General features: G+C 40.0%; 1 protein-coding gene across 2 annotated transcripts in view; it reads left to right on the top strand.

The window, feature by feature from the left end:
• Nucleotides 1–21,412, top strand: part of LOC148089545 (LIM and calponin homology domains-containing protein 1-like) — a 30,839-nt gene extending 9,427 nt beyond the window's left edge. The window contains exons 7-31 of one of the 2 annotated variants that reach the window (XM_087808199.1): nucleotides 592–719; nucleotides 805–875; nucleotides 2,903–3,104; nucleotides 3,198–3,380; nucleotides 4,735–5,043; nucleotides 5,191–5,460; nucleotides 6,991–7,236; nucleotides 8,397–8,735; nucleotides 9,535–9,822; nucleotides 10,546–10,797; nucleotides 10,942–10,980; nucleotides 12,035–12,164; nucleotides 12,230–12,381; nucleotides 13,159–13,705; nucleotides 14,396–14,728; nucleotides 16,117–16,207; nucleotides 16,505–16,530; nucleotides 16,724–16,837; nucleotides 17,763–17,855; nucleotides 18,049–18,205; nucleotides 18,285–18,384; nucleotides 19,389–19,445; nucleotides 19,512–19,620; nucleotides 19,699–19,801; nucleotides 20,005–21,412. In XM_087808199.1, the coding sequence (XP_087664325.1) occupies nucleotides 592–719; nucleotides 805–875; nucleotides 2,903–3,104; nucleotides 3,198–3,380; nucleotides 4,735–5,043; nucleotides 5,191–5,460; nucleotides 6,991–7,236; nucleotides 8,397–8,735; nucleotides 9,535–9,822; nucleotides 10,546–10,797; nucleotides 10,942–10,980; nucleotides 12,035–12,164; nucleotides 12,230–12,381; nucleotides 13,159–13,705; nucleotides 14,396–14,728; nucleotides 16,117–16,207; nucleotides 16,505–16,530; nucleotides 16,724–16,837; nucleotides 17,763–17,855; nucleotides 18,049–18,205; nucleotides 18,285–18,384; nucleotides 19,389–19,445; nucleotides 19,512–19,620; nucleotides 19,699–19,801; nucleotides 20,005–20,030 (4,365 nt within the window). In that variant the 3' untranslated portion in view covers nucleotides 20,031–21,412. The remainder of the gene's footprint in view (nucleotides 1–591; nucleotides 720–804; nucleotides 876–2,902; nucleotides 3,105–3,197; nucleotides 3,381–4,734; nucleotides 5,044–5,190; nucleotides 5,461–6,990; nucleotides 7,237–8,396; nucleotides 8,736–9,534; nucleotides 9,823–10,545; nucleotides 10,798–10,941; nucleotides 10,981–12,034; nucleotides 12,165–12,229; nucleotides 12,382–13,158; nucleotides 13,706–14,395; nucleotides 14,729–16,116; nucleotides 16,208–16,504; nucleotides 16,531–16,723; nucleotides 16,838–17,762; nucleotides 17,856–18,048; nucleotides 18,206–18,284; nucleotides 18,385–19,388; nucleotides 19,446–19,511; nucleotides 19,621–19,698; nucleotides 19,802–20,004) is intronic. The other variant, XM_087808208.1, reaches the window with a different exon arrangement.
• The last annotated feature ends 244 nt before the right edge of the window (nucleotides 21,413–21,656 follow it).

Genomic DNA, 21,656 nt, shown 5'->3' with positions numbered 1-21,656 from the left:
TATTACAATTGTGTTGCTCTCTTCCACAACACTCCACTGACATTAGACCCCTGCCCGAAACATTGACCTACTTTTTGATTTTTAACACAAGAGGACAGCAGGAAGTCCTTCTGCCTTTAAAAAAAAAAAAAGCAACCACTTTGGTCCCTATAGTGTGGGTGGTGTCATCGAAGAAGAGCAGAAAGAAGGTGATGCACTAAATAATTGGCAAGAATCTGGCGACACGATACAGCGAGAACAAGGATATATATGTGTAGTATTGTGTAGTAGAGTACTTGACTCTGGTGTTGCAGAATTCACAGACCACATGACCACGTCGTAATCACTTTCATTTGTTTTGAAACCAAAGTATGTGCAAAAAATCATCTTAAAAAATTAAAAGCTGCCGATGTCGACTGTATCCTCTCATCCTCAGTCATCGCTTGGATCTCAGATTTCAATGTTTATTTAGCTAACTATAAACCCTAAGAGAAACTTTGTTAACAGATGAAATATTATTTGCAAGTCAAAATGAAAAATTCAGTTTAGTGTAGGTAGTTTTATTTTTTCATAATCTATACGTTGCTGTAAACTCATAGCTCTCGCCTGCAGGAAAGTGACGACGGCGGCGACGGCTCCCAGAAGCGCAGCGTCCGAGACAGTGGCTACGACTGCTGGGACTCCGAGAGGAGTGACTCCCTCTCTCCACCGAGACACACCCGTGATAACTCTCTGGACAGGTGATCGGCAGAAACACACTCAGACTCCAACCATCCTGGCCAATGACGGTTTAATTTACGTTTTTTTTTCTAACCGTTTCAACAGCCTGGATTCTTTCGGCTCGCGCTCACAACACAGTCCGTCTCCCGATGTCGTGAACCGAGTCAACGGTGATGGTGTGTATTGAGCTCAACTTGCTTACAAGCAAAACTATTTACTAATTAGTTCAGGGACATGATGAAGACTTGACAAAGAAGGACAGCGACTCTACCCTTCTCAATAGCAACGCCTCTATAAATAGCCTAATGGTGTGTTGTTGTCAGTCTAGCTTTGGACAACAGCTGACAGTGTGTGTGTCCCAGATGTAACAGCTGTTCGTCTCAGTATCAAACACTTAAACCTGGGAAATTCAGCCTGAGGTCTACATCCTGTCCGTGATATGTGAGTGTATGAGTGTGTGTGTGGGTGTGTGTGTGTCTAAAGTGGCTTTCAGGGCGACTGGATGAGTGTCGATCAAAGACATCCTGTTTGTGTTTTCGCCCTAATAACGAACTGAAAAATCAACCCTGCAGCTGTTGAAAGACTTTCCTGACATTGTCTTTATTTACCGCCTCTATCTCATGTGAGTGTTTTAAAACTGTAGACAACGAAGTAACAATAAATCTTCTCTTTATTTTTTATTATTATTAACCTTTTGAGATCTTCATATACACTTTTGCCTTTCAATACACTGATACTATCGGCCACATTCAGGAACACTATGACACTAAAGATAAGAAGTTAGAAAGTGTACGAAAAAAAAAAAAAAAAAAAGGTTTGACTGTAATGTTTTACTCGGAATGTTGATAAAAAATGTACAAACTCTGAAACAGATTTACAAATTTGTGAGGATAAATGAACAAATCCTTTGTAGTCTGAAGTTTTAAAAACATTTAAATGTGAAAATTGTTTTTCAATATCACAAGAAGAAAAATAAATGTAATGAAAAAGTTTTTACAAACAAGAGAAATGCAAAAAGTACTTCTTCTAAAACATGTTACAATTAACAACTGTTGTGCGAACAGAAACTAACTATGATAACAAGTTTAAGGTGTGAGGAAGTGCGAAAAAATGTTGGATGCTATCGAGTCCATTGACACAACATTTTAGTTTTTTGAGTTTCAATACTTTTGACCACACTTCTTCAAAGCCACCGTAGTGTTTTGTAAAAAAAAGTTTTTGTGGGGTAGATAAACGCTATTTTTATTTATTTAAAAAACGTTTATTGACTACAACGGGATTTTCATTTAAATTGCCCAAAAATATGGGTTATCTAAACAAGTAGATCCCTGTAATGTTTTAAACATATGTTTGTTATATTAAAGAAGTGTTCAGGTGTAAAAATAATATTAATACAATCAGTGGTTCTTTATAAACTAAGAAAATTAAAATTGTGGTACAGCAAGGAGGGGCAAATTCTGGTACAAAAATCAAAGTTCAAGTTATATTATTTACAAAGCCGTTATAACGTATATCGTATTTCATTCTCCACAATCTGATTCATTACCTCATCGGTATCCATCCTTCATTCAACCAATAGAAGTCTGGAAGCAGAAAATTTGTCCAACTGCTGCAAACTGGGACATGGCAACTCATGGAAAATGTGGTCTCCCGTCATGCTAAACACTACCACTTTAGTCCACTGGCGTCGCTAGACTTCAAATTGCATAGAGCTGCTTTAACGAAGGAATTCTATAACCTAAAGAAAACACAAAAAACACAACAAAACAAGAATTCATAAATCTAAACGCTTGATGAATAAAAGGCTTTATACCAAAAGATAAACCAAAATTCACACAGCTGTCAATACAAGTGTACAATGCAAGGAAAACAACAGAGTAAGATACAAAAGTGTTTAAGGTGAGGATGAAAATGATGTTCAAAGGACTCTAGCTCAATGCACCAAGGGATATATGAAAGAATAAGTAAGTAAGTAGTGGTTTATAAGGAATAAATTGGGAGGTAACCATTGGTGTAGAAATGACGATCTGACACCACGGACTGGAACCTGGAAGCAGGAAGTAGTGGCTGGAAAGGCACTGGTACACCAAACAAAAAGGGATCTGTCAGTAACACTAACAAAAATTGATGTAAAATGTGTCATTCCTTTAATCGCTCAAATGATTTCTAACCTATTTCCCATCCATGCCCCATCAACGCCTAGGGCGCGGCAGCGACTCCGAAGCTGACGGCCCCAACCGACGACCTGACATGAGGAAAGATGACATGCTGGCCCGACGGACGGCGAGCGGCGACTCACGAAGCTCCGTCCCTTTCAACCAGTTCCTTCCCAACCGGAGCAACGCCACCTCCTTCGTCCCGGTTCCTCGGCGGAAGCCTCAGGCGGAGGAAGGAGAACAGCGAAGGTAAACGGGGTTGTTTTCGTATCTCCACGCGTACTCGCATTAAAACACAAGGTTATGATTGTGACTTGTCACCGCCATTGCACCGACACACAGTCAAGCTGCCGCAGAGCAAACTGATGGCAAACGAATTCAGTGCAAGGCCGCAAAGACTGTGACGTGGGCTCACGACGGTAGTGCAGACAGCCTCAACACGGAGGCTGCTCTGGAGGAGAAGAAACTGCAGAGGTTGGAGAAGGCCGGAGTAAAAGTCCTGCCTGCTGCCCCTCGCCACTGCAGGTCAGAGCGACAGAGCTAGGGGGTGTCGACTAACTGCTCCTGCAGCCTCGGGACTCGGATCTATTTGAAGTCTCTGTAACACTGAAGTGCATCACTGTTGTGGTTTCATTTGAACATTAATGATTCTTACTAATCGCAACATTTGAAAGCACTGCTGTTTGAGAAGGAGAAGGAATGCTGTTTGTGGATTTATTCTTGGTGTGTGTCAGAGGACGTTATGACCCGGGATTCTAGCGAGGCTATGGTGTCATAGGTCAAGGTGCAGGTTTGTCTCTTGGGGGAGCGGGGTTGAATTTGGGTCAAGATTTCTCCTCTGATACAAAGGATTGTTGTGGAGCCTTTTGAAGATCTCCCTGTGAATCTACACAGTAGGTCATCAAGATATGTCCGAGTTACTCAAGATGGACGTCGGAATTCGTTCTTACCAAAAAACTTGTTGGCTTTCGCATTGTGTTGTGAGATATTTGAAAATATTCATCAAAGAAGTTTTTGCAAATGTTGATAACAGTATGCTGATTAGTTATAACCTATGATACAATATATTGTAAAACTATAAGAACAACAATATTTGTAGTATTGTCAAGTACTTGACTCTGGTGTTGCAGAATTTCCAGACCACATGACTCTTGATGAAGTCGTAACTAGTTTCTTTTTTTTTTTTCTTAACCAAAATGTGTCCAAACCTCAGCTTTAAAAGCTGCTGGAGTCCACTGTATCCTCTCGTCCCCAGTGACCGCCAGGATGTCTTTGTACCTTTAGCTGCCACCTGGTTTAATTCCAACACACCAAAAAAAAATGATGAATATTGAAATTTAATATTCAAATGTGTGACCCCAAAAATGGTATGTAGAAAAAAGAAAACATTATTTTATTTCATTATTTAAATGTATCTTTATTTTCCTAAATCCCTATTGATTACTGGAAATAATCTGGCGACTTGATACCCATCCTGATACAGGGGCAATAATGCAATATATTTTGATATTAGATACTTAAGAAATTATCTAATATTGGGTTTCTTTTTAACTATTTATTCGTGGGAAAATTGCCAGAGCATAGTCAACAAGATAAGAACTACGTATCTACAGTAGATTTGTATTTCACAAGATAATAAATGCATTTGTTATGCATTTAATCTAATATACTAATATGTAACTGAATGCGTGTATGGATTATTAATACTTGATGCTTTAGGAAAACTTGTTTGTTTTGCTCGTTTGTAGTTTGTTGTTTTTGCGGTTGCTGGCACCAGTTTGAGCACCAGTTTGAGCACCAGTTTGAGCATGTCGCCCGACCAATTCCCTCTGGATCCCTACCACCCCTGAAATAACTCCGCTTGCCCCCAAAACACCAGCCTGGCCCCCGCAGAGGAACAGGAAGTGATGTCGCCCGTGCCGAACATCATCCTACGGCGGGAGAACGACTTTCTGAGCGGTCACAAATCGGCGTGGGACTCTTCCTCGGACGGGGAGGGGGAGGCGGATGGACAGAAAGTGCCAGACGTTCGTAAAGATGACCTGGCGTCCAGGCGGGGGGTCCGCGGCACCGTCGCCCCCAAGGTGCATCAGTTTGTGCCGGCGCCGGCGTGTAGCCGCAAGGACCGCGAGCGCTGGGAGGGGATTAGACGAGCCTCGCAGCAAACACTGCAGGAGAAAGAGATCAGGTTAGAAGAGTGAATAGGTAGTTGAATCCCTTTTTTTTTTTCATCTAACTGAGTTTCCACTGTTCTTCCTCTATTTTTGTGTGGCTTTTCTGTGTACAATCGATGTGTGTGTGGTGTGATGTTACCGGCCGTGTTGTTGTTGGACAGTAAGAAGGACCAGGTTCCTGACATCATTACGCGAAGGGAGAACCCTTTCCTAAACTCCCCCCTTCATCACAGGGAGGAAGAGGAGGAAGAGGAGCGAGAGGAAGGGCAAGGGGTTAACTCGGTGCCCAATAAGCAGACGGACGACCTGGCTCGCAGGCGTGCGCAGACTAGGCCGCCCCCCCGCAGGGGTGGGCCGACGAGCTTCGTCCCGGCGTTCATGAGCCAGGCAGATAAACAGAAGTGGGAGAGACTCAAGATGACTGATCCAAGGTGCCAAACACACACTTTGCATTTATTTACTCAAGAACACTTGAATTTTCATGCTGCCGTAAGTGTGTGAGTAGCTGTTGCGTGTTCGAGTTTGTTTGTTTCTTATCCTCAGATGAGCTTCTATCCAAGAACCTCCGCGGCTGTTAAACTATATAACTTTTAGCAAAAAAAGCTAATAAAGAGCTTTCTCAAGAATGCAGCTCGTATACCCACTTAAAATTGGGCCTTTAAAAATTGGGCTTTTCTGATCCTGGGTGTCTTTTGCGAAGCAAGTTAAAGCAGCAATATGTATGATTAGAAAGATTGTGTCTAGCTCCCCCTGTGGCAGAATTGTGAAACCGCAATGCAGTTATGTTGTACAGTGGTCCCTTGTTTATTGCGGGGGTTACAACCCCCCCCCCCATTTAATGCAAAGTAGTAACCGTTTAATTTATTATATAAATACACGTTGAGTCTATACACCCTTTATAGACCTTTCCAGAAAAAAAACACATCATTTTATCAACATTAAATTATGAATAATTACAAAAAGTAGATGGACAAGGTTTTGCTTTGCCGCCCAGCCAACCAATCACAGCTGTCAATCACTTTTTGACATGGCACAGATACAAAATATGAGTAGATTATTTTGGCCACCAATAAGCCATCGCTAAATAATCCAGTGTGTATAGAAAGGCATCATGGGAATTCACCTTTTTTTTAATGTGGTCGCCAGTATGGTGGGTGTGGTAATAAGTTTCCTGCACAAAGTACTGTGGTTGTGTTGAAGTTTATCTCATGTCCAGATAAATAATCTGTTTTTAACAAAGTCAAGTATCTTTCTACAGTTTAATATGCAGTACCGTTTTGGTACTGCATAATGATGAAATTAATACATTTTATTTGGAGACACCTTTCTTGTCACTCAAGGTAATATGACTTTAAAAAGAAGCAGCAATAAAGGAGGGCATTCATGGTCATTTGATGCTAACCAACTCTTCTCCGTATCTCATGATAATACTTGATTATTTTACCTCGTAACTGACCGTTTGTCCCTCTATCTGCCTCTTCTTATCTGGTGGTTATTTCTCAGCATAGTGAGCCCTTCACACCCCTCCTGTTGTCTTTGACAGGCACAGAAACTGAGCCGTAGACTGTCCCAGACTCGCACAAAAAGGGGGGTTCTTGTTGGCTGCCAGCTGGGTTAGCTCTTTGTCGTCCCTTTGGGATCTGATGTCATTAGATAGGATAAAGATGTGAGTGTGTGTGTGTGTGTGTGTGTGGGGGTGCAGCCGTAACCAGGGAAAGTGTGATCAGAGCATGGTTGATAGTGTGTGAATGTTTGTCGAGCTGATTCAACTTTAGAACATCCGTCATTCATACTTCCCCGACTGATTCACTCTTTCCATTCCTGTTCTCACAGTCGTTTCCTTTGTCTCTGGTGGCTGATCTGTTTCTCCTCCTCCCTGTTTCTGTCTCTTCTGTTTGCCTCTTTTTTTCTCTCTGCATGTTGTTGTTGGTCTGTCCTCATCCATGACGTCGGACCCTCAGTGAGGCCGACCCGGCCCCTGTGTGTCCCGCTTGTCAGGAGAGAAAGTATGAGAGTCCCGTCGGCGGATCTGCAAAGTTTCGGGGCAAAGTAGTGACCTTTGGGGGCGTGACTGAGATCGGGCCTGTAGACACGGTCGCGGCGAATGAAGTGGAGGAGGCGGAGTTGCTAGGACGACTCCCGTCCCAGGCGACTGTAGCCATGCCTACTATTGGTCTGAGCTCCCGGCTTTCAGAGCGGGAACACAGGTATGGAAGGGCAAATAGAGGACGTCAGTCGTCCTAGAGGCTTGCTAGCGGCAGAAAGGCATTCATTGTTCTTGGCTACGCATTGTCTGCTTGTGAGTTGAACTCTGGAAAGTTGGGCTTTTGTTATAATGAAATGATGCATTTGAAATGGATATTTACTGTAAAAGATCCCCTCTACATATTTGTAGGCTTATATATTAATATATATCTGTCACAGTAAGTGTGTTTGTGCATGTCTGTTATGCTAGATATTATATATATACACCAAATAAAACTCTAGATGTGTAGTATGAGACATTTAAACCTAGATTTTTATATCCATATCCTTCTGGATTCATTATTATATGTGCCTTTGTGTGGTCTTCTTGAGCCATCCTTATGGAAGTATATCACAGAATATTTAATGAATATCCAATATTTAAACTTTCCAAATGAAATAAAATGTATTTAATTCTTTTTTTTTAAGTGTTGAATAATTCAATTGATTTGTTTTTTACTGATTTTTCTGATTAAAATAGGTTTTATATTGAAATGTTGCATTTTAAAATAATTACTTGAATAATAAAAAATATATTTACAAAATAAAATACTTTTTTTTAACACATATACCTTTATATTCTTATTCAAATAATGCTGATTATTTTCCAATTTGTAGCCTTTTAAATTCATCAAAATGTTGTTATAATAATAGTTCCACTGGACAATACCGTTGCTTTGAAATCCGCGATGATGAACTGATACGTCGGTCCTTCTTCGTCATCACATTATCATCTGCACGTCGCATGATGGATTCTCGATACATGATTATACCAACATTTTTATACTGTATTTAAAAGTCTAAAAATCATTTGCTTTCAAATATTAGAATAATAATATCTAGTTTGTTTTTTCCAATGATTTAAAATGAAACCTATCAGAAACAAAGATAATTAAATTATTCCAAAGAAACATTTTTAAAAGGAAAAAAAATGGTTTCAACTTTTGAAATGTTAGATTTAACCATTCAATATTCTGATGGCACTGATATATTTCTATTCATCCTTTCAAAGGCCTGCTTTGTTGTAGCCGCACTGTGGGTTTGCTTCTAGTTCTGCCCCTTATATACATATATAGCCTATAGGCAGGTGTTGCTGTGTGAGTGTAATGCCATGCTCTCACAGCCAGATGAAAGAGGAAAGCCAGAATGAGAAAACCTCTGTAGACCCTTTACCCTGGAGTCCCACCATTACATCCTCCCCCGCCGAGCTGGACGCTCGTCTTGCTCAATACGCCGACAGAGCAGAGGAGGATGATGAAGAAGAGGAAGAGGAAAGAATCCCTGACCTCCAGAAGGATGACATGATGGCGAGGAGGACGGGGTTTTTTCACAAACCAGGCCCATCAGGCTACGGCAGTTTTTTGCCACTGCCTGCATCTAAACGCTGTGCACAGGCAGAGCTTCCCGCCTCCACTTCTGCCCTGCAGAGTCAAGTGCAGAAATGTAGGAAAGTCAATGTCAGGTGAGCGGCGTCTCTAACGGCATGTGTTGCTGATAAACTGCTTGGATTAGGAGTATCGATACAACATGTGTCTAAGTTTTATTACAAGTACAAGTCTGAAATTATCATTATATAATGAGGCACGTAATGAGGCATGGACACTTAATAAACTGTACAAAACTACAGTTTTCAAAACCCACCTGTTTAAAAATGCTTTCACTTAATTGTCATTTTTATACTTAAGTCTTGTCCTTTGTTTTGTTTAGCTTCTATGTGTAGAAAAAAAGAACAATATAAATATGATGTATTATAATTATTATTTAGTGATACAAGTTATTGGTTCTTATGCTACTCTACACATCCGACAAATCATTTTAAAAAAAGACAAAAATTTTCCCACCGACCCATGTGGACAAAAGGTAATGTAACCGAAATTTTGACAAACAAAAAAAAAAAAAGAGTAAAAAAACTGCTTATAAAAACTCTAAAGTAACGAAAAATATGGTTTAATCAAGGGTTCAACTGGTAACATTTGAAAAGATGTTCAGAATTTAACCCTAAAAACTGAAATTTTAGTTTCAGGTCAAATTGCAACAGAATGCAACACAAATAAATAAATAACTATAGCTTTTGCATCACTAACATTTTCCAAAATCAATTTTCTTACTAGTCGAGGTTCATTTTAAATTCATTATTTAATAGATAGATAGATAGATAGATAGATAGACAGACAGACAGACAGACAGACAGACAGACAGATAGATAGATTGTAGATAGAAGGGTTGTGTTGAGTCATTTCACATAAAGGATTCTATCATAGACCGGAGCAGCAGCTGGCCCCCGGTCCAACTGAGGCCACCACAAACGCGCCTGTGGTCCGATCCACCTCCTTGAATGATGAGGAAGACTATGACGACAATGAGCCTCTGCCAGATCTGGCAAAAGATGACATGATGGCTCGAAGGACCGGAGCTTTTCAGAAATCGGGCCTGTCGGCCAATAGATTTCTACCAGTTCCTGGATCTGTCAAATACACGGTCAGTCCGGTCGCTGCCATGAAGCCGCTGGACAACAGAACTAGACACCTGGAGAAGGTGGCCAGCGAGAGGTACAGCTGTGGACGGTGTGGACTAACAAAGCTTGTGTTGTGATGATATGCTTTGAGAGACTTGTTGTGTAGTCATGCTTGGTTGTGCACGTTTTTTAACTAGTCTAGCAATGAATTGTTGACTTCAGCGTGGTTTGAGGGTTGAAACATTTCAGCAAACTGTACCTGACGATTCGATACGTATCATGATACATGGGCATCAATACGATATGTTGCGACGCTGCAGGAACAAGGGTTTATTGTAGTATTGTCCAAGTACTTTGGTATTACAGAATAACACACCGAATGACACTTGACGAAGTCTGAACTACTTTCATAAGGCTTGACACCAAAATATGTCCAAATATCAGCTTTAAACCGCTAGAGTCGACCGTATCCTCTCGTCCTCAGTCATCTATGGGATCTTGTTGGATTTTTTTTTTTCTTTACTTGCTGTGGACGTAATGACTGCTGCCATCTAGTGGCCGAAGGTTTTATGGTAGCACAAAAATGAACAAGCCTTGTGAATATTTGCACGTTAATTGTAAATTCAACATCAATACAGTGCCGTTTCATATATGGACAGTATCGTGAAATTAAATATTGCAATATCTATTTGCTGTGTACTAATGGAAAACCACTAACCTTTGATGTGCAGCACCAAAATAAAATAAATAACAACTCATTAAATCACTGTGATTCAGTTACAAATGACCTGTATTTGCCGCGTGGTTATCTCAACAGCAGCAACATCCCACTTGTAGAAAAACCTCTGCCCTTCAAAGCTCCATCCAGCAAGTGTGCAGACCCGGAGGAGGACAAAGGAGCCACAGAAATCCTTGACTCTTGTACCCCTGAACTCTCCTGTCCTTCACCTGCAAGTCACATTTCTAAAGAGGGGTTATTAGGGAATGTTGATGCGAGAGCTGACACGGGGAGGGAAGAGGAACCGCGGAAGAAGACGTCCTGGCTAGAGGACGATCTGCCTCCCATGATGTGAGACGCCAGATGCATGTCCACCTTTGACCTTCAGTGATTGTTCCACAGCTTCTCCCCGCGTGTTATGACGAGCATCTCTGCCTTAAGAAAAGTGAGCTTCCTCCAGGCCGACTTCTTTTTAACTCTATTCTGTTCTTTTAGGATGAGTCGACGAGTTGAGTATTTGTCTGAGGACACCGAGTAAGTTTGAATCTGATCTGCATGAGCTTAGTTTATCTATTTCTGTTGAATTATAATCTAATCTTCTACTAGCATGCTTTTCCTGTATCACTCTATTTTCTTTCTTTTCCTGTTTCTTCCTTTTTTGTTTTCAATCTGCACAACTTAAATCAACTTCTGTTTCCTTGTCTGATATCACATGTATTTCGTTTACAAAACGGTTTATCTTCCTGAGAATGTACCTTGTTTTTCCAAATATAAGACGCATTTAAAATCTTTCTCAAAATTCATGTTTTACATTAACATAAATGTGTTAAAATATTAACACATTTTATGTTGTAAACGGAGCAAAAATATGTAAAAAATGTTTGTAGTACAGGTTTCAAAGTATTACTCTGCAAGCCTGTGCTTTGCATTGTTACTCTGCAAGGCTTTGTAGTATTACTACGTGTAAATTTTGAGTATAACTCTTCCTCTCTCTTTGTGCTTGATGGATCTCTGGACTCCTTTAAGAAACATCTTAAGATGTTTTTATTTGTTCAGGCTTTTCCTTGATTTTCTGGAACTCCTGTTATCAGTTTTATCTTGACCTTTAAAGTTTATACTTTATTGAGTATTGTTTTGAATGTTTAAGCGCTTTGTGACCCTGGTCTGGAAAAGCGCTATACAAATAAAAATGACTTACTTACTTATAAGGCTTTGTAGTTTTAATACGCAAAGATTTGTAGTATAACTTAGCAAGGTTCCGTAGTATTACTACTTACAGATTTGTTGTATAACTTTGCAAGGCTTTGTAGTATTACTCCGCAAAGCTTTGTGGTACAATAACTTAGTAGTACTCAGCGAGGCTCCGCTTTGTATTGTTACTCCAGGAAGCTCCGTATACTTATTATCTGTTGCGAAAAATATTGTTGCTTATATTTCAAGTAATGTTAATAATTTGGGTAACAATATTATGATAATAATGTGTACTTCCCTGGTAGGAGGAGGCTCAGGAAGTTTAAAAAATCAATGCTTAGAAATAATATTCATTCCTGCATCTCTCACGTCGTCACCAACCATGTGTCCTCTTCAGGAGCGCCAGCATGAGCGACATCGTCAACGAGGACGAGGTGGGACACTTGCCATCACTGAGCCAGTCGCGCTGCGAGCGGATGCACGAGCCACACAATAACTTCGAGGAGGACGACGACCAGTGGCAGAATGTGAGCGACACGAGAGAGACTCCAGAAGTGTTGGCCTCAGACTGACTCGACCCTACTGCTCTCAGGACTTGGCTCGCTGGAAGAACCGCCGCCGCAGCGCATCCCAAGATCTGATCAAGAAAGAGGAGGAGAGGAAGAGGATGGCGAAGAAGATGGACGGGATCGACGGCGGCAAAAGGAAGAGCATAAAGACCTACAAAGAGATTTTAGAGGAGAAGTAAGTCGAGCGTAATACTAAACACTAGTGATGGTTGGATGAAGCTTCATGAAACAGTGTCATGTTGTTCAGAGGTCAGTAGGTGGTGCCATCAGTTTGAAAATGATGTTTCATTAATACAGTTGTTCAAAACAAAGGAAAATAGTGCAGAGACCGCCATCTACTGGCTCTGAAAATAATGACACTGCTTCATGAAGCTTCATCAGACCATCACTATTAAATACTCAATTACCAAGGATCCGGCGATACAAAACATATCAGGGGAAACGATACAATGACATTTGACAAAAGTTGTAACTGCTTTTATATGTTTTGAAACTAAAACATGTTCAAACATCGTCTCTAAAAGCGGCTGGAGTCGACTGTATCCTCTCGTCCTCAGTTATCCCCCGGATCTTGCAGGATTTCATTTTTCCTTTAGCTACGTAATGACTGCTGCCTTTTAGCGGCCAGACATTTCATTGCAGCTTAAAGATGAACAAACGCTGTGAATATTTGCATTGCAATTGTAAATAAAAATAAATGACATTATTTCATTTTACACACTTTATTAAAATAAAAAAACATAAAATAAAATGTAATTTGAAAGCCAATGACAATAGTATATCATTTAATGTAAAAATACATTTTGTTTTGTAATTAAAACTAAAATCAATAAAGTTATGTTGAATATTGATAAAGTATCTTGAAAACAAATATTGCGATGTTTAGGTATATGGATATTTTCTTAAACCTCTAAGTTGAAAAGTCAAATCTTTGTCTCCGATGTTCCCCCAGAGAGAGGCGAGAGATTGATCTTTGTGAAGCCTACAAGAAAGCTGCCAGTCCCGAGGAGGCGGCCATGGTCCTGCAGCACTACGCGCTCCGATTCACCATCAGCGACGCCACGCTGGACAGTTTAAAACTCCCCAGGTCCGATTCTAAACTCAATCCTGAGAAAAACCAAGAGGAGCGCGAACCCACCGATGACTCCGTGGACGCCCCAGAAGCAGAAGTTTCAGCAGCAGTTAAGAAAGAGGCGCCTCAAGAGCCGTCAGTGGCTGCTCCACAAACCCCATTAAATGTTCCACACAAATTAAAACCCAAAACACCTCTTGCTCAAGAACATCATACACCAGTACTGGAGGCGCCGCAGAACCAGGCCGGGGCGCCCTGCTCTTCTGCTGCACAGACTGAAGTGGCACCTGCTCAGGTTGAACCCGTGCAGCGCCTCAGCATGAAGCCGATGCTCAAACTCCCGTCCCCGACGACTGCAGCCTCCAGACCCGTCCCGCTCCTCACCGCCAAGCCGTACCGCCAGCCCAGGACCTCCCAAAGCATGAAGGTGAGCGGACGATTTTAAAGGGCCTAATGTGAGGATTTAATTGTCTCTTAAATTGTTCTAGGACCTCTATTATACTCATCAGTATTTTTCTTTTTGCACAAATTGAATAAAGATATTTACATTGGAAAATACGCTTAAGCCCCGCCCACTTAAGATGCGCTGTTTTGGCTGAGAAGAAGTCTCGTCCAAGTAGCCACGCCCACTCTGCTCTGATTGGTCACAAAAACACGAGTTGCATTAAAGGACTCACGTAAATTTCAAACTCACCCCTGAAACTCCCGTTTTGTACATTAAAAATTAATAATAAAGAAAAAGTTTTGCTGCTTAATGTACACATTACAAAAACACCTAAAGGCAGACGTAACTCTCACCATGTTTACATAAATATTTATTTTGTTTATTAACATGTAGGTTCTTATCTGATTTAGGGCTTCTAGGGGAGGACATTTTCACCAGTGTGACGTCAGAATGTATGATTTAAACCGTAATCTTGTTTGGCGAGATTTCATACGAGAACTTTATTAAGTAATAACTTCAAAACAGAGCAACGTCATGATGAATGAACTACTGCATTTTGAAGACTTCAACATTTAGAACATGTGAATAAGTCAGGAGAGTTGGGTTTTAGCATTAGGTGCCCATTAAGTTTGACTCAAAGATTTCACGTTTGTAACTCTCCTCTCTGTCTAGACGGACGGTTTGGTGCGAGTGAACGGCGACGCTTCTCTGAACGTCTCACGTTCTCCAGCGTCGCCGCCCGTCACTCCGGAGAGGGAATCCACGCCGATGAAGGAGGACATTTCCTCTAAACCGTCTTCGATGACTCAAGAGATGCCCGAGCCGTTGTCTCCTCCTGCCTTCTCTACACTTCCTCCTTCTCAGTCTTCATCCTCATCTTCATCAGCAGGCTCCACCATCAGCTCCCTGTTCCCAGGAAGAAACTGTGTCGTCACGACGACGATCGTGACGGAGCTGACTCAGACAGTTGTGGAACCATACCAGGAGGAGTTGAGCAATGGAGAGGTAAGTTTTGAATCACATATTTATCTGGATGTGCTGTATAGAAAACAAACCGAAAGTACAAGCTCTCAAACTCAAGCTAATGGTTGGATTATTATTTATTATTGTTGAAACAAACACATTCCCCCCTAGTGTTGGAACAGTGTTATTGCAGCGTGGTTATGTTGATTCAGTTTCGGTTACTAAATAAATAATGCATTTATGTTAATTATTAAAATATATTGTCTAGAAACAATTATTTGTCCAACGTCTGGGAATTGTTACAAAAGCAAGTTCACAGTGACTCAACATAAATACATATTATACTAAACACAGTGAACATATTACAATATTAGCTCATTTTAGGTATATAGATGGATGGATGGATGGATGGATTAGTGGAGGGATGGATGGATGGATGGATGGATGGATGGATGGATGGATGGATGGATGGATGGATGGATGGATGGATGGATGGATTGGCGGAGGGATGGATGGATGGATGGATTAGTGGATGGATGGATGGATGGATGGATGGATGGATGGATGGATGGATGGATGGATGGATGGATGGATGGATGGATGGATTGGTGGATGGATGGATGGATGGATGGATGGATGGATGGATGGATGGATGGATGGATGGATGGATGGATGGATGGATGGATTGGTGGATGGATGGATGGATGATGGATGGATTGGTGGAGGGATGGATGGATGGATGGATGGATGGATGGATGGATGGATGGATGGATGGATGGATGGATGGATGGATGGATGGATGGATGGATGGATGGATGGATGGATGGATGGATGGGTGGATGATGGATAGGTAGATGGATGGATGGAAGTATTGGTGGAGGGAAGGATAGATTGGTGGATGGATGGATGGATGGATGGATGGATGGATGGATGGATGGATGGATGGATGGATGGATGGATGGATGGATGGAAGGATTGGTGGAGGGATGGATGGATGGATGGATGGATGGATGGATGGACGGACGGACGGATGGATGGATGGATGGATGGACGGACGGACGGACGGATAAAACTTTATTGATCCCTCTGGAGGTCTCCTTTGGGAAATTGTTTAATATGTTTAATGAACTTTTCACGTATTGTTGTCGGCCAACTCAACGAACGTTCCTCAAGTCCTATTTAAATTCAAAATAAATACTAGTTCAGGGCAAATGCTGCTCACAGTTTGAAGGAACATCAAGACAACGTTGACTCAAAAAGTGTGTTGGTTCATGAAAATAATTGTGTTTGTGCAACATAGTGTGATAGACGTTGTGTATATTTAAATTGTCAACATTTGTATTTGTAATGACTCATTGAAGTACAACAACATTTCTTGACTCTGTTTGATGTTCTCAAGCTGAGTAACGCGAACCTGTTTTCTCGTGCAGGTGAAGAGCGACGCGGTGGAGGAACCGGCAGAAGAAAAGCAAAGTCCACCATCTTTGTCGAGCCCAGTGGAATACTCCCCGACCGTCGCCGGTAAATAAATCAAGTTTAAATCGTGAGCGCTTAAATTAAGCCGACTGTAGTTTCATAGGATAAACTATATTAAAGAAATATGTTTGTATCATTTCAACTTAAGGTTTTGAAGTTGCCCGTTTTTAATGTACTTGCTCACCTGGTAGAAAATAACCCACAAAACACAATCACAAAAGTATCTGCATCTCTTGCGATTATTTTTAAAGCTTCAGTTTGTCACACATATGATCAAAGATTGATGAGACGACGCTCAGTGCAACAAAAGGTTTCACTTCTTCTCTGTTTCGTCTTCCTCAGACGTCCTGGAGGAGAGCAGCGCATCTGTAAGTGTCATCTCATCCAGCTCCTCTGCTTCCTCTCTTTTTCCTCCTCCATCCTTCAAATGACCTCGTCCTGATCCTTTGTCTTGCACTAGTCTTGTCTCTGCAGCTGAACGTCTCACTTTTCCTCTTCTTTCTGTCCCCTCGCCTCCTTTTTACCTGTACGTGTTTGTGACTGATGGTTGCTGGGGGTAAGATTGAGACCCCCATATTGAACTTGGCTAAACGCGTGAATCACTGGGTGTGGGACCCCAATGAGGAGCGTAAACGCCAGGAACGATGGCAACAAGAGCAGGAGCGCCTCCTAAAGGTACACCGGTGGACTGCAGTGAATAAGCGACCTTGGTGTGTCTCATTCGTGAAGCGTGAGCAGAACTTATTTGTCACTATTGATCATCACTATACCTTTGAACAAGAGAAAAAAAAACACATTTAGTTTACAATTATCAGGTTTAAAATGTAGATTATGTTTATTAACTAGTCTAATGAAACATCATTTTCAAACTGATGGCGCCACCTACTGACCTTTAAACAACATGACACTGCTTCATAAATTACACATTGTTTCTACATAGCAAAGCTTTACTAAATAATGACAATAAAACATCAGAATATAGGCTAATAATCGGCTTAAATGACTAAATATGTAAACAATGGTCAGTTATATGTCCTGACAGAGTGGTTTCCTCAATAAGGAGTGATGTTCTAGTCAAATAGTTTACTTTTTATCTTTTAAAATGGCAAGATTAACGGCTTCTAAAAGCCTCTTTAGCTACAGAGGTTCGTCTGTTTGGGATCTGAATGTATATTTATCGTCTAATAAGATAGTTATGTTAGGATGATTAACCACATCTGTCACATCCCTGCAGCACTTTGACCTTCCTTTCACAACTACACAATGAACAGAAGGGAATAAAATACATATTTTTAACTCGACAACAAACGGAAGAAAAGAAAACTTTTTTTAAACTCCACTTTATCACTTAAAATTGTAATTTTCTCTCTCATTTCGCGGCGTGTGTGTGACAGGTGGACAGCACTATCTAGATTCATCAAATATTTACGTGTTTACGATCAGATCTTCCGCGTCCCTCATGAACACGGAGAAGGTTTCTCTTTAACCGGGCAGACATTTACTTGCGCTTCATGACTGAGACCGGACGAGTGTGTCTACGCTTGTCCGTGTAAAGCGTGTGTGTCGTGCAGTGTTTGATGTGTATCCGCTGTGATCGCAGGAGCAATATCAGAAAGAACAGGAGAAGCTGAAGAAGGAGTGGGAGAAAGCTCAGCTGGAGGTCGCGGAGGAGGAACGGAGGCACAACGAGGAGGTCAGACTCTCACAAATGTATCTTTAGGGGCTTGATTCCAGTATATTATCTCCTTAAACACATAAATAACGAGGAAAATTGTAATTATTTTACTTCTTATTTGGATCATAAGCCTTAAATATCTTGTCCTAATATTTGTAAAAATGAAGTCAGTGGATTAAAAAATTGACCCTTAAAATGAAACCTGTCAAAGGAACGGAAGATCCTGGAGGAAACGGTGGCTCCGCTTCACCCTTCTGGCCTCGCGACTCTACCGTCGGACCACAAGAGTGTTACTGCAGTTGTAGACAACAAACCCGAGCACGTTGGGAATGAAGACCAGCACATGTCGAAGCTTCATTTCCTACAAGGTAAGATTCTTTTTTTTTTTTAAGAAATCCTCATAAACGTTTGTATTCAAAAGTATGATTTTTTTTATTATTATTTTAGATTCTGTATACCAGGGGGAACCTCTGAAGAAACAGGAAATGTGGAAAACGGCCTCTCTGGACCGGAACTGCCAGCCGGACCAGGCACATTTTGTAAAACGGTATGTTGTAACTCTTGCATCATTTAACATTTTCTTAGACAACGTAACATAATTAAATAGTCAAATACTTAAACCTAAACAAATAACTGACAGTTATTGATAGTAATAATAATGAAGTATTATCCATTTCCTGTGTAAGGTGCTGTAGATTTTAGAAATATATGGAAGAATCAGAAATCTTTTATGCTTGTGGTTGCAATGCCGAATATAAAAATGAAATTAAAAGAGATTTGTAAAATAAAACTAAACATAATGAATTAAAACCAAATACATTACCGTAAAATGAAGTATAAATTTGAAAAAACATGAATAATTCATTTAAAAAAAAAAATTTAATTAACCAATATTCATGACCAGGACAACAGACAGGGGTGTTCTGGTCCGTATTAAGGGTTAACCTAATATCAATTTAATTCAAGTATTTCTATATAGGAAAGTTGAACTTTATTTTTAAATAATTAAATACAATTATTTGTGACACATAATGTTTAATATTCAAATTCCAATCATTTAAATAAAATATCTTACTTTGTTGTTTTTTATTTAGCATCTTTTAAATTGAATATACAATTGTTGGTATAATTGTGCCACCAGAAAATACCAAGAGTAGAAAGCACTGGCATGTCAATTCATCGTAGCTGAATCCAAAGCAGAGTTTTGCTTATTATTAAACTATATATATAAAAACATGCATACAAGTGTTGTCTCTTTATTTATTACAATAAAAACATTACACTCGATATCAGAAAATGTTTATTAAATTATTATTATTTTAATCATTAAACCTTTAAATATATAAATTATCCAATAAAAACAAATTATACCTTTACATTTTGGAACTTTTTAATTTAATTGTTTGAAAATAATAATTAAAGCCTAAAAAACCTCAACATACTTCCATAGTGTTTGTCATAGACGTGTTTTAGTGTCACTACACCTGGTTTTGATCAAAGGTTTCAATAGGCCCACAGTTTTTTTTTTAACAAATAAAATTGTGGTCACAGGTCGGAATCCCATGAAGCAGTGGCGGTAAAACAGTCTCAGCCTCCATCACCCAGCAGGTATACATCGGAAGTGTGTGTTAGCCATGTTTCTTTATATGTGAAAATCTTAACATGTGTTCTCAGGTGCGTGAGCGGGAAGAGATTATGCTGCGGTTGCTCTCAGCCGTTGGGAAAAGGAGCTGCGATGATCATCGACACGCTGGGACTTTTCTTTCATATGACGTGTTTTAAGGTGACACACAAAGACTTCTGTGCACGTCAGAGATCGTAGGCTACAACTCATCATGTATATATTTTTTGTCATTGCCAGTGCGGTGTGTGTCATGGCAAGCTAGGTGACACCACAGCAGGAACTGATGTGAGAATTCGCAACGGACTGCTAAGTTGTAATGACTGCTACATCGCATCAAGGGGTGAGAACATGCGACAATTTCATTATTTATAAAGTTGTATTGATATTGTATAAATATTATTTTCGATCAAAAACAAGCCAATAACCATAAATGAATTGAGAAAATGTCCACCAACCTTTTTATGATTTTTTTTATTGATTAAAAGTAGAAAGAAAATGAATGAGCTCAAAGAACCCGCTGACGTGTCATTCCCTTATTTGCAGGTAGGGGGCAGCCCACCACGCTATGATGACCCCGTCTTTGATTTCAACCCAAACCACCACCTTATTGCACAATCTCTCAACTTGAATCCTGGGAAATATTTGGAAACCGCAGCTTCTTCTCTCGTTCATTGACCTCAACGTGCACAAACGAGTTGAGTGGATTTTAATGAAGAAGAAAAAAACAAAAGCTTCTGAACTCTGAGACTTTATCCAACCATGAGCAGCAACGTTTCACCGTCTCCGGCCCACGATGATTCCACTACACACCAAGGAAGAATGTATGAAATCAGCTATGATCGGGTGACTCCAGGCGCGAGAGTCGAATTATCTGAAGTAGCTTAACCATTTCAATGCCTTATTCCTCTAAATATTTCAGCTTCATTCTTTATTTTCCACTGAGAGTTTGAATGAAAACTTTATTTAAGTTATTGTGAGAGTTTCTTAAAGGTCCCTTGTCATGTTTTATATATATTTAAGACTAATTTACGGCGACATCTTTTGGTAAAAGTATTTCTTTTATTTGTTATGAGGTTTTTCTTTTTCAATCGGTCATAAAAGACGAGGGATTCCGAGTGTCTGGTTCCCACAAGTGATCGGGATTCACACAGATTCTGGAAAGAAATACAATTCAACATGTATGTGTTTATCTATGAGCCACTTTGTTTCATTCATAGATTTTTTTTTTTAAGAAAAAAGAGCTCCGTCTTGAGAATACTGGGAAAAGGGATGTTAGCATTAATGTTTGCGTTGTTATCACAAGCGTATATCAGATTAAACTCTATATCAAATCGTCTATTTTGTATAAACTGACATTTTATGGGACCTTTATATGTAACCGTGTGCATTTTGGATTTCTTGCCTGCATTGTTTTCCCTCATCTTTTATATCAGTAAGTTCCCCCCAGATTTATTTCTTAAAGAACAAGAATGAAAACGCATGTTATCAGTAAGTTTAATAGTTTTCCTTTTAAAAAAAAACATCTCATTCTCTATTTTCCTGCGATGAATCAGTGCCTTACTCTGAGTTGAATGCAAGTTGACATGGACCCTCTGGGGACGGAAGGGATTCTGAGTGCATGTGTGTGTTTTTGTTTGTGTGAACTCTTGCATGTATCTGTACGTTTGCATCCAACTGGAAGTTATTCCAAACCAGCATCAATAAATCCTCGGGGGCCCCGGGCCCTTCCCGCTGACTTACAACCCTGGAAGAAAGTTATTCGCTCTAACCCTGATGTGTATTCATATCCAAATAACGCCAGCCCACGATGTCTATGGAGGTCTCCTCGGTCGTCTGCCTCTCTCACAGTCGTTGCCTCCCCAGAGCGTCTCTTTTGTTATTGCTTCTCCAGAGTGCTCAGTTTTGTCTTTTATAGCAAGTTTATGTTTGTCAATAAAATATTTTAAATAAGGAGCTTTTGTTTTTTCACTTCCATTACTAATCACCGTCTGTTTTTGTTTAAATAAATTAAAAATACTTCTGTAAATTAACTTTAATGAAATGTAAATGATGTATTATGTATATTTCTTCTGGCCATCAGACTGCTGAATGAAATATAACTTGAGCTATGCAATATTTATTATATTGTGTATTTATTATATTTATAACATATTGCACTATTTTTTTTAACGTATTTATATTTTTACTTTTATATA

This window comes from Callionymus lyra, chromosome 1 (assembly GCF_982586985.1).
Source record: "Callionymus lyra chromosome 1, fCalLyr1.hap1.1, whole genome shotgun sequence".
Taxonomy (NCBI): Eukaryota; Metazoa; Chordata; class Actinopteri; order Syngnathiformes; family Callionymidae; genus Callionymus; species Callionymus lyra.
This window is presented reverse-complemented; position numbering and strand designations above follow the sequence as displayed.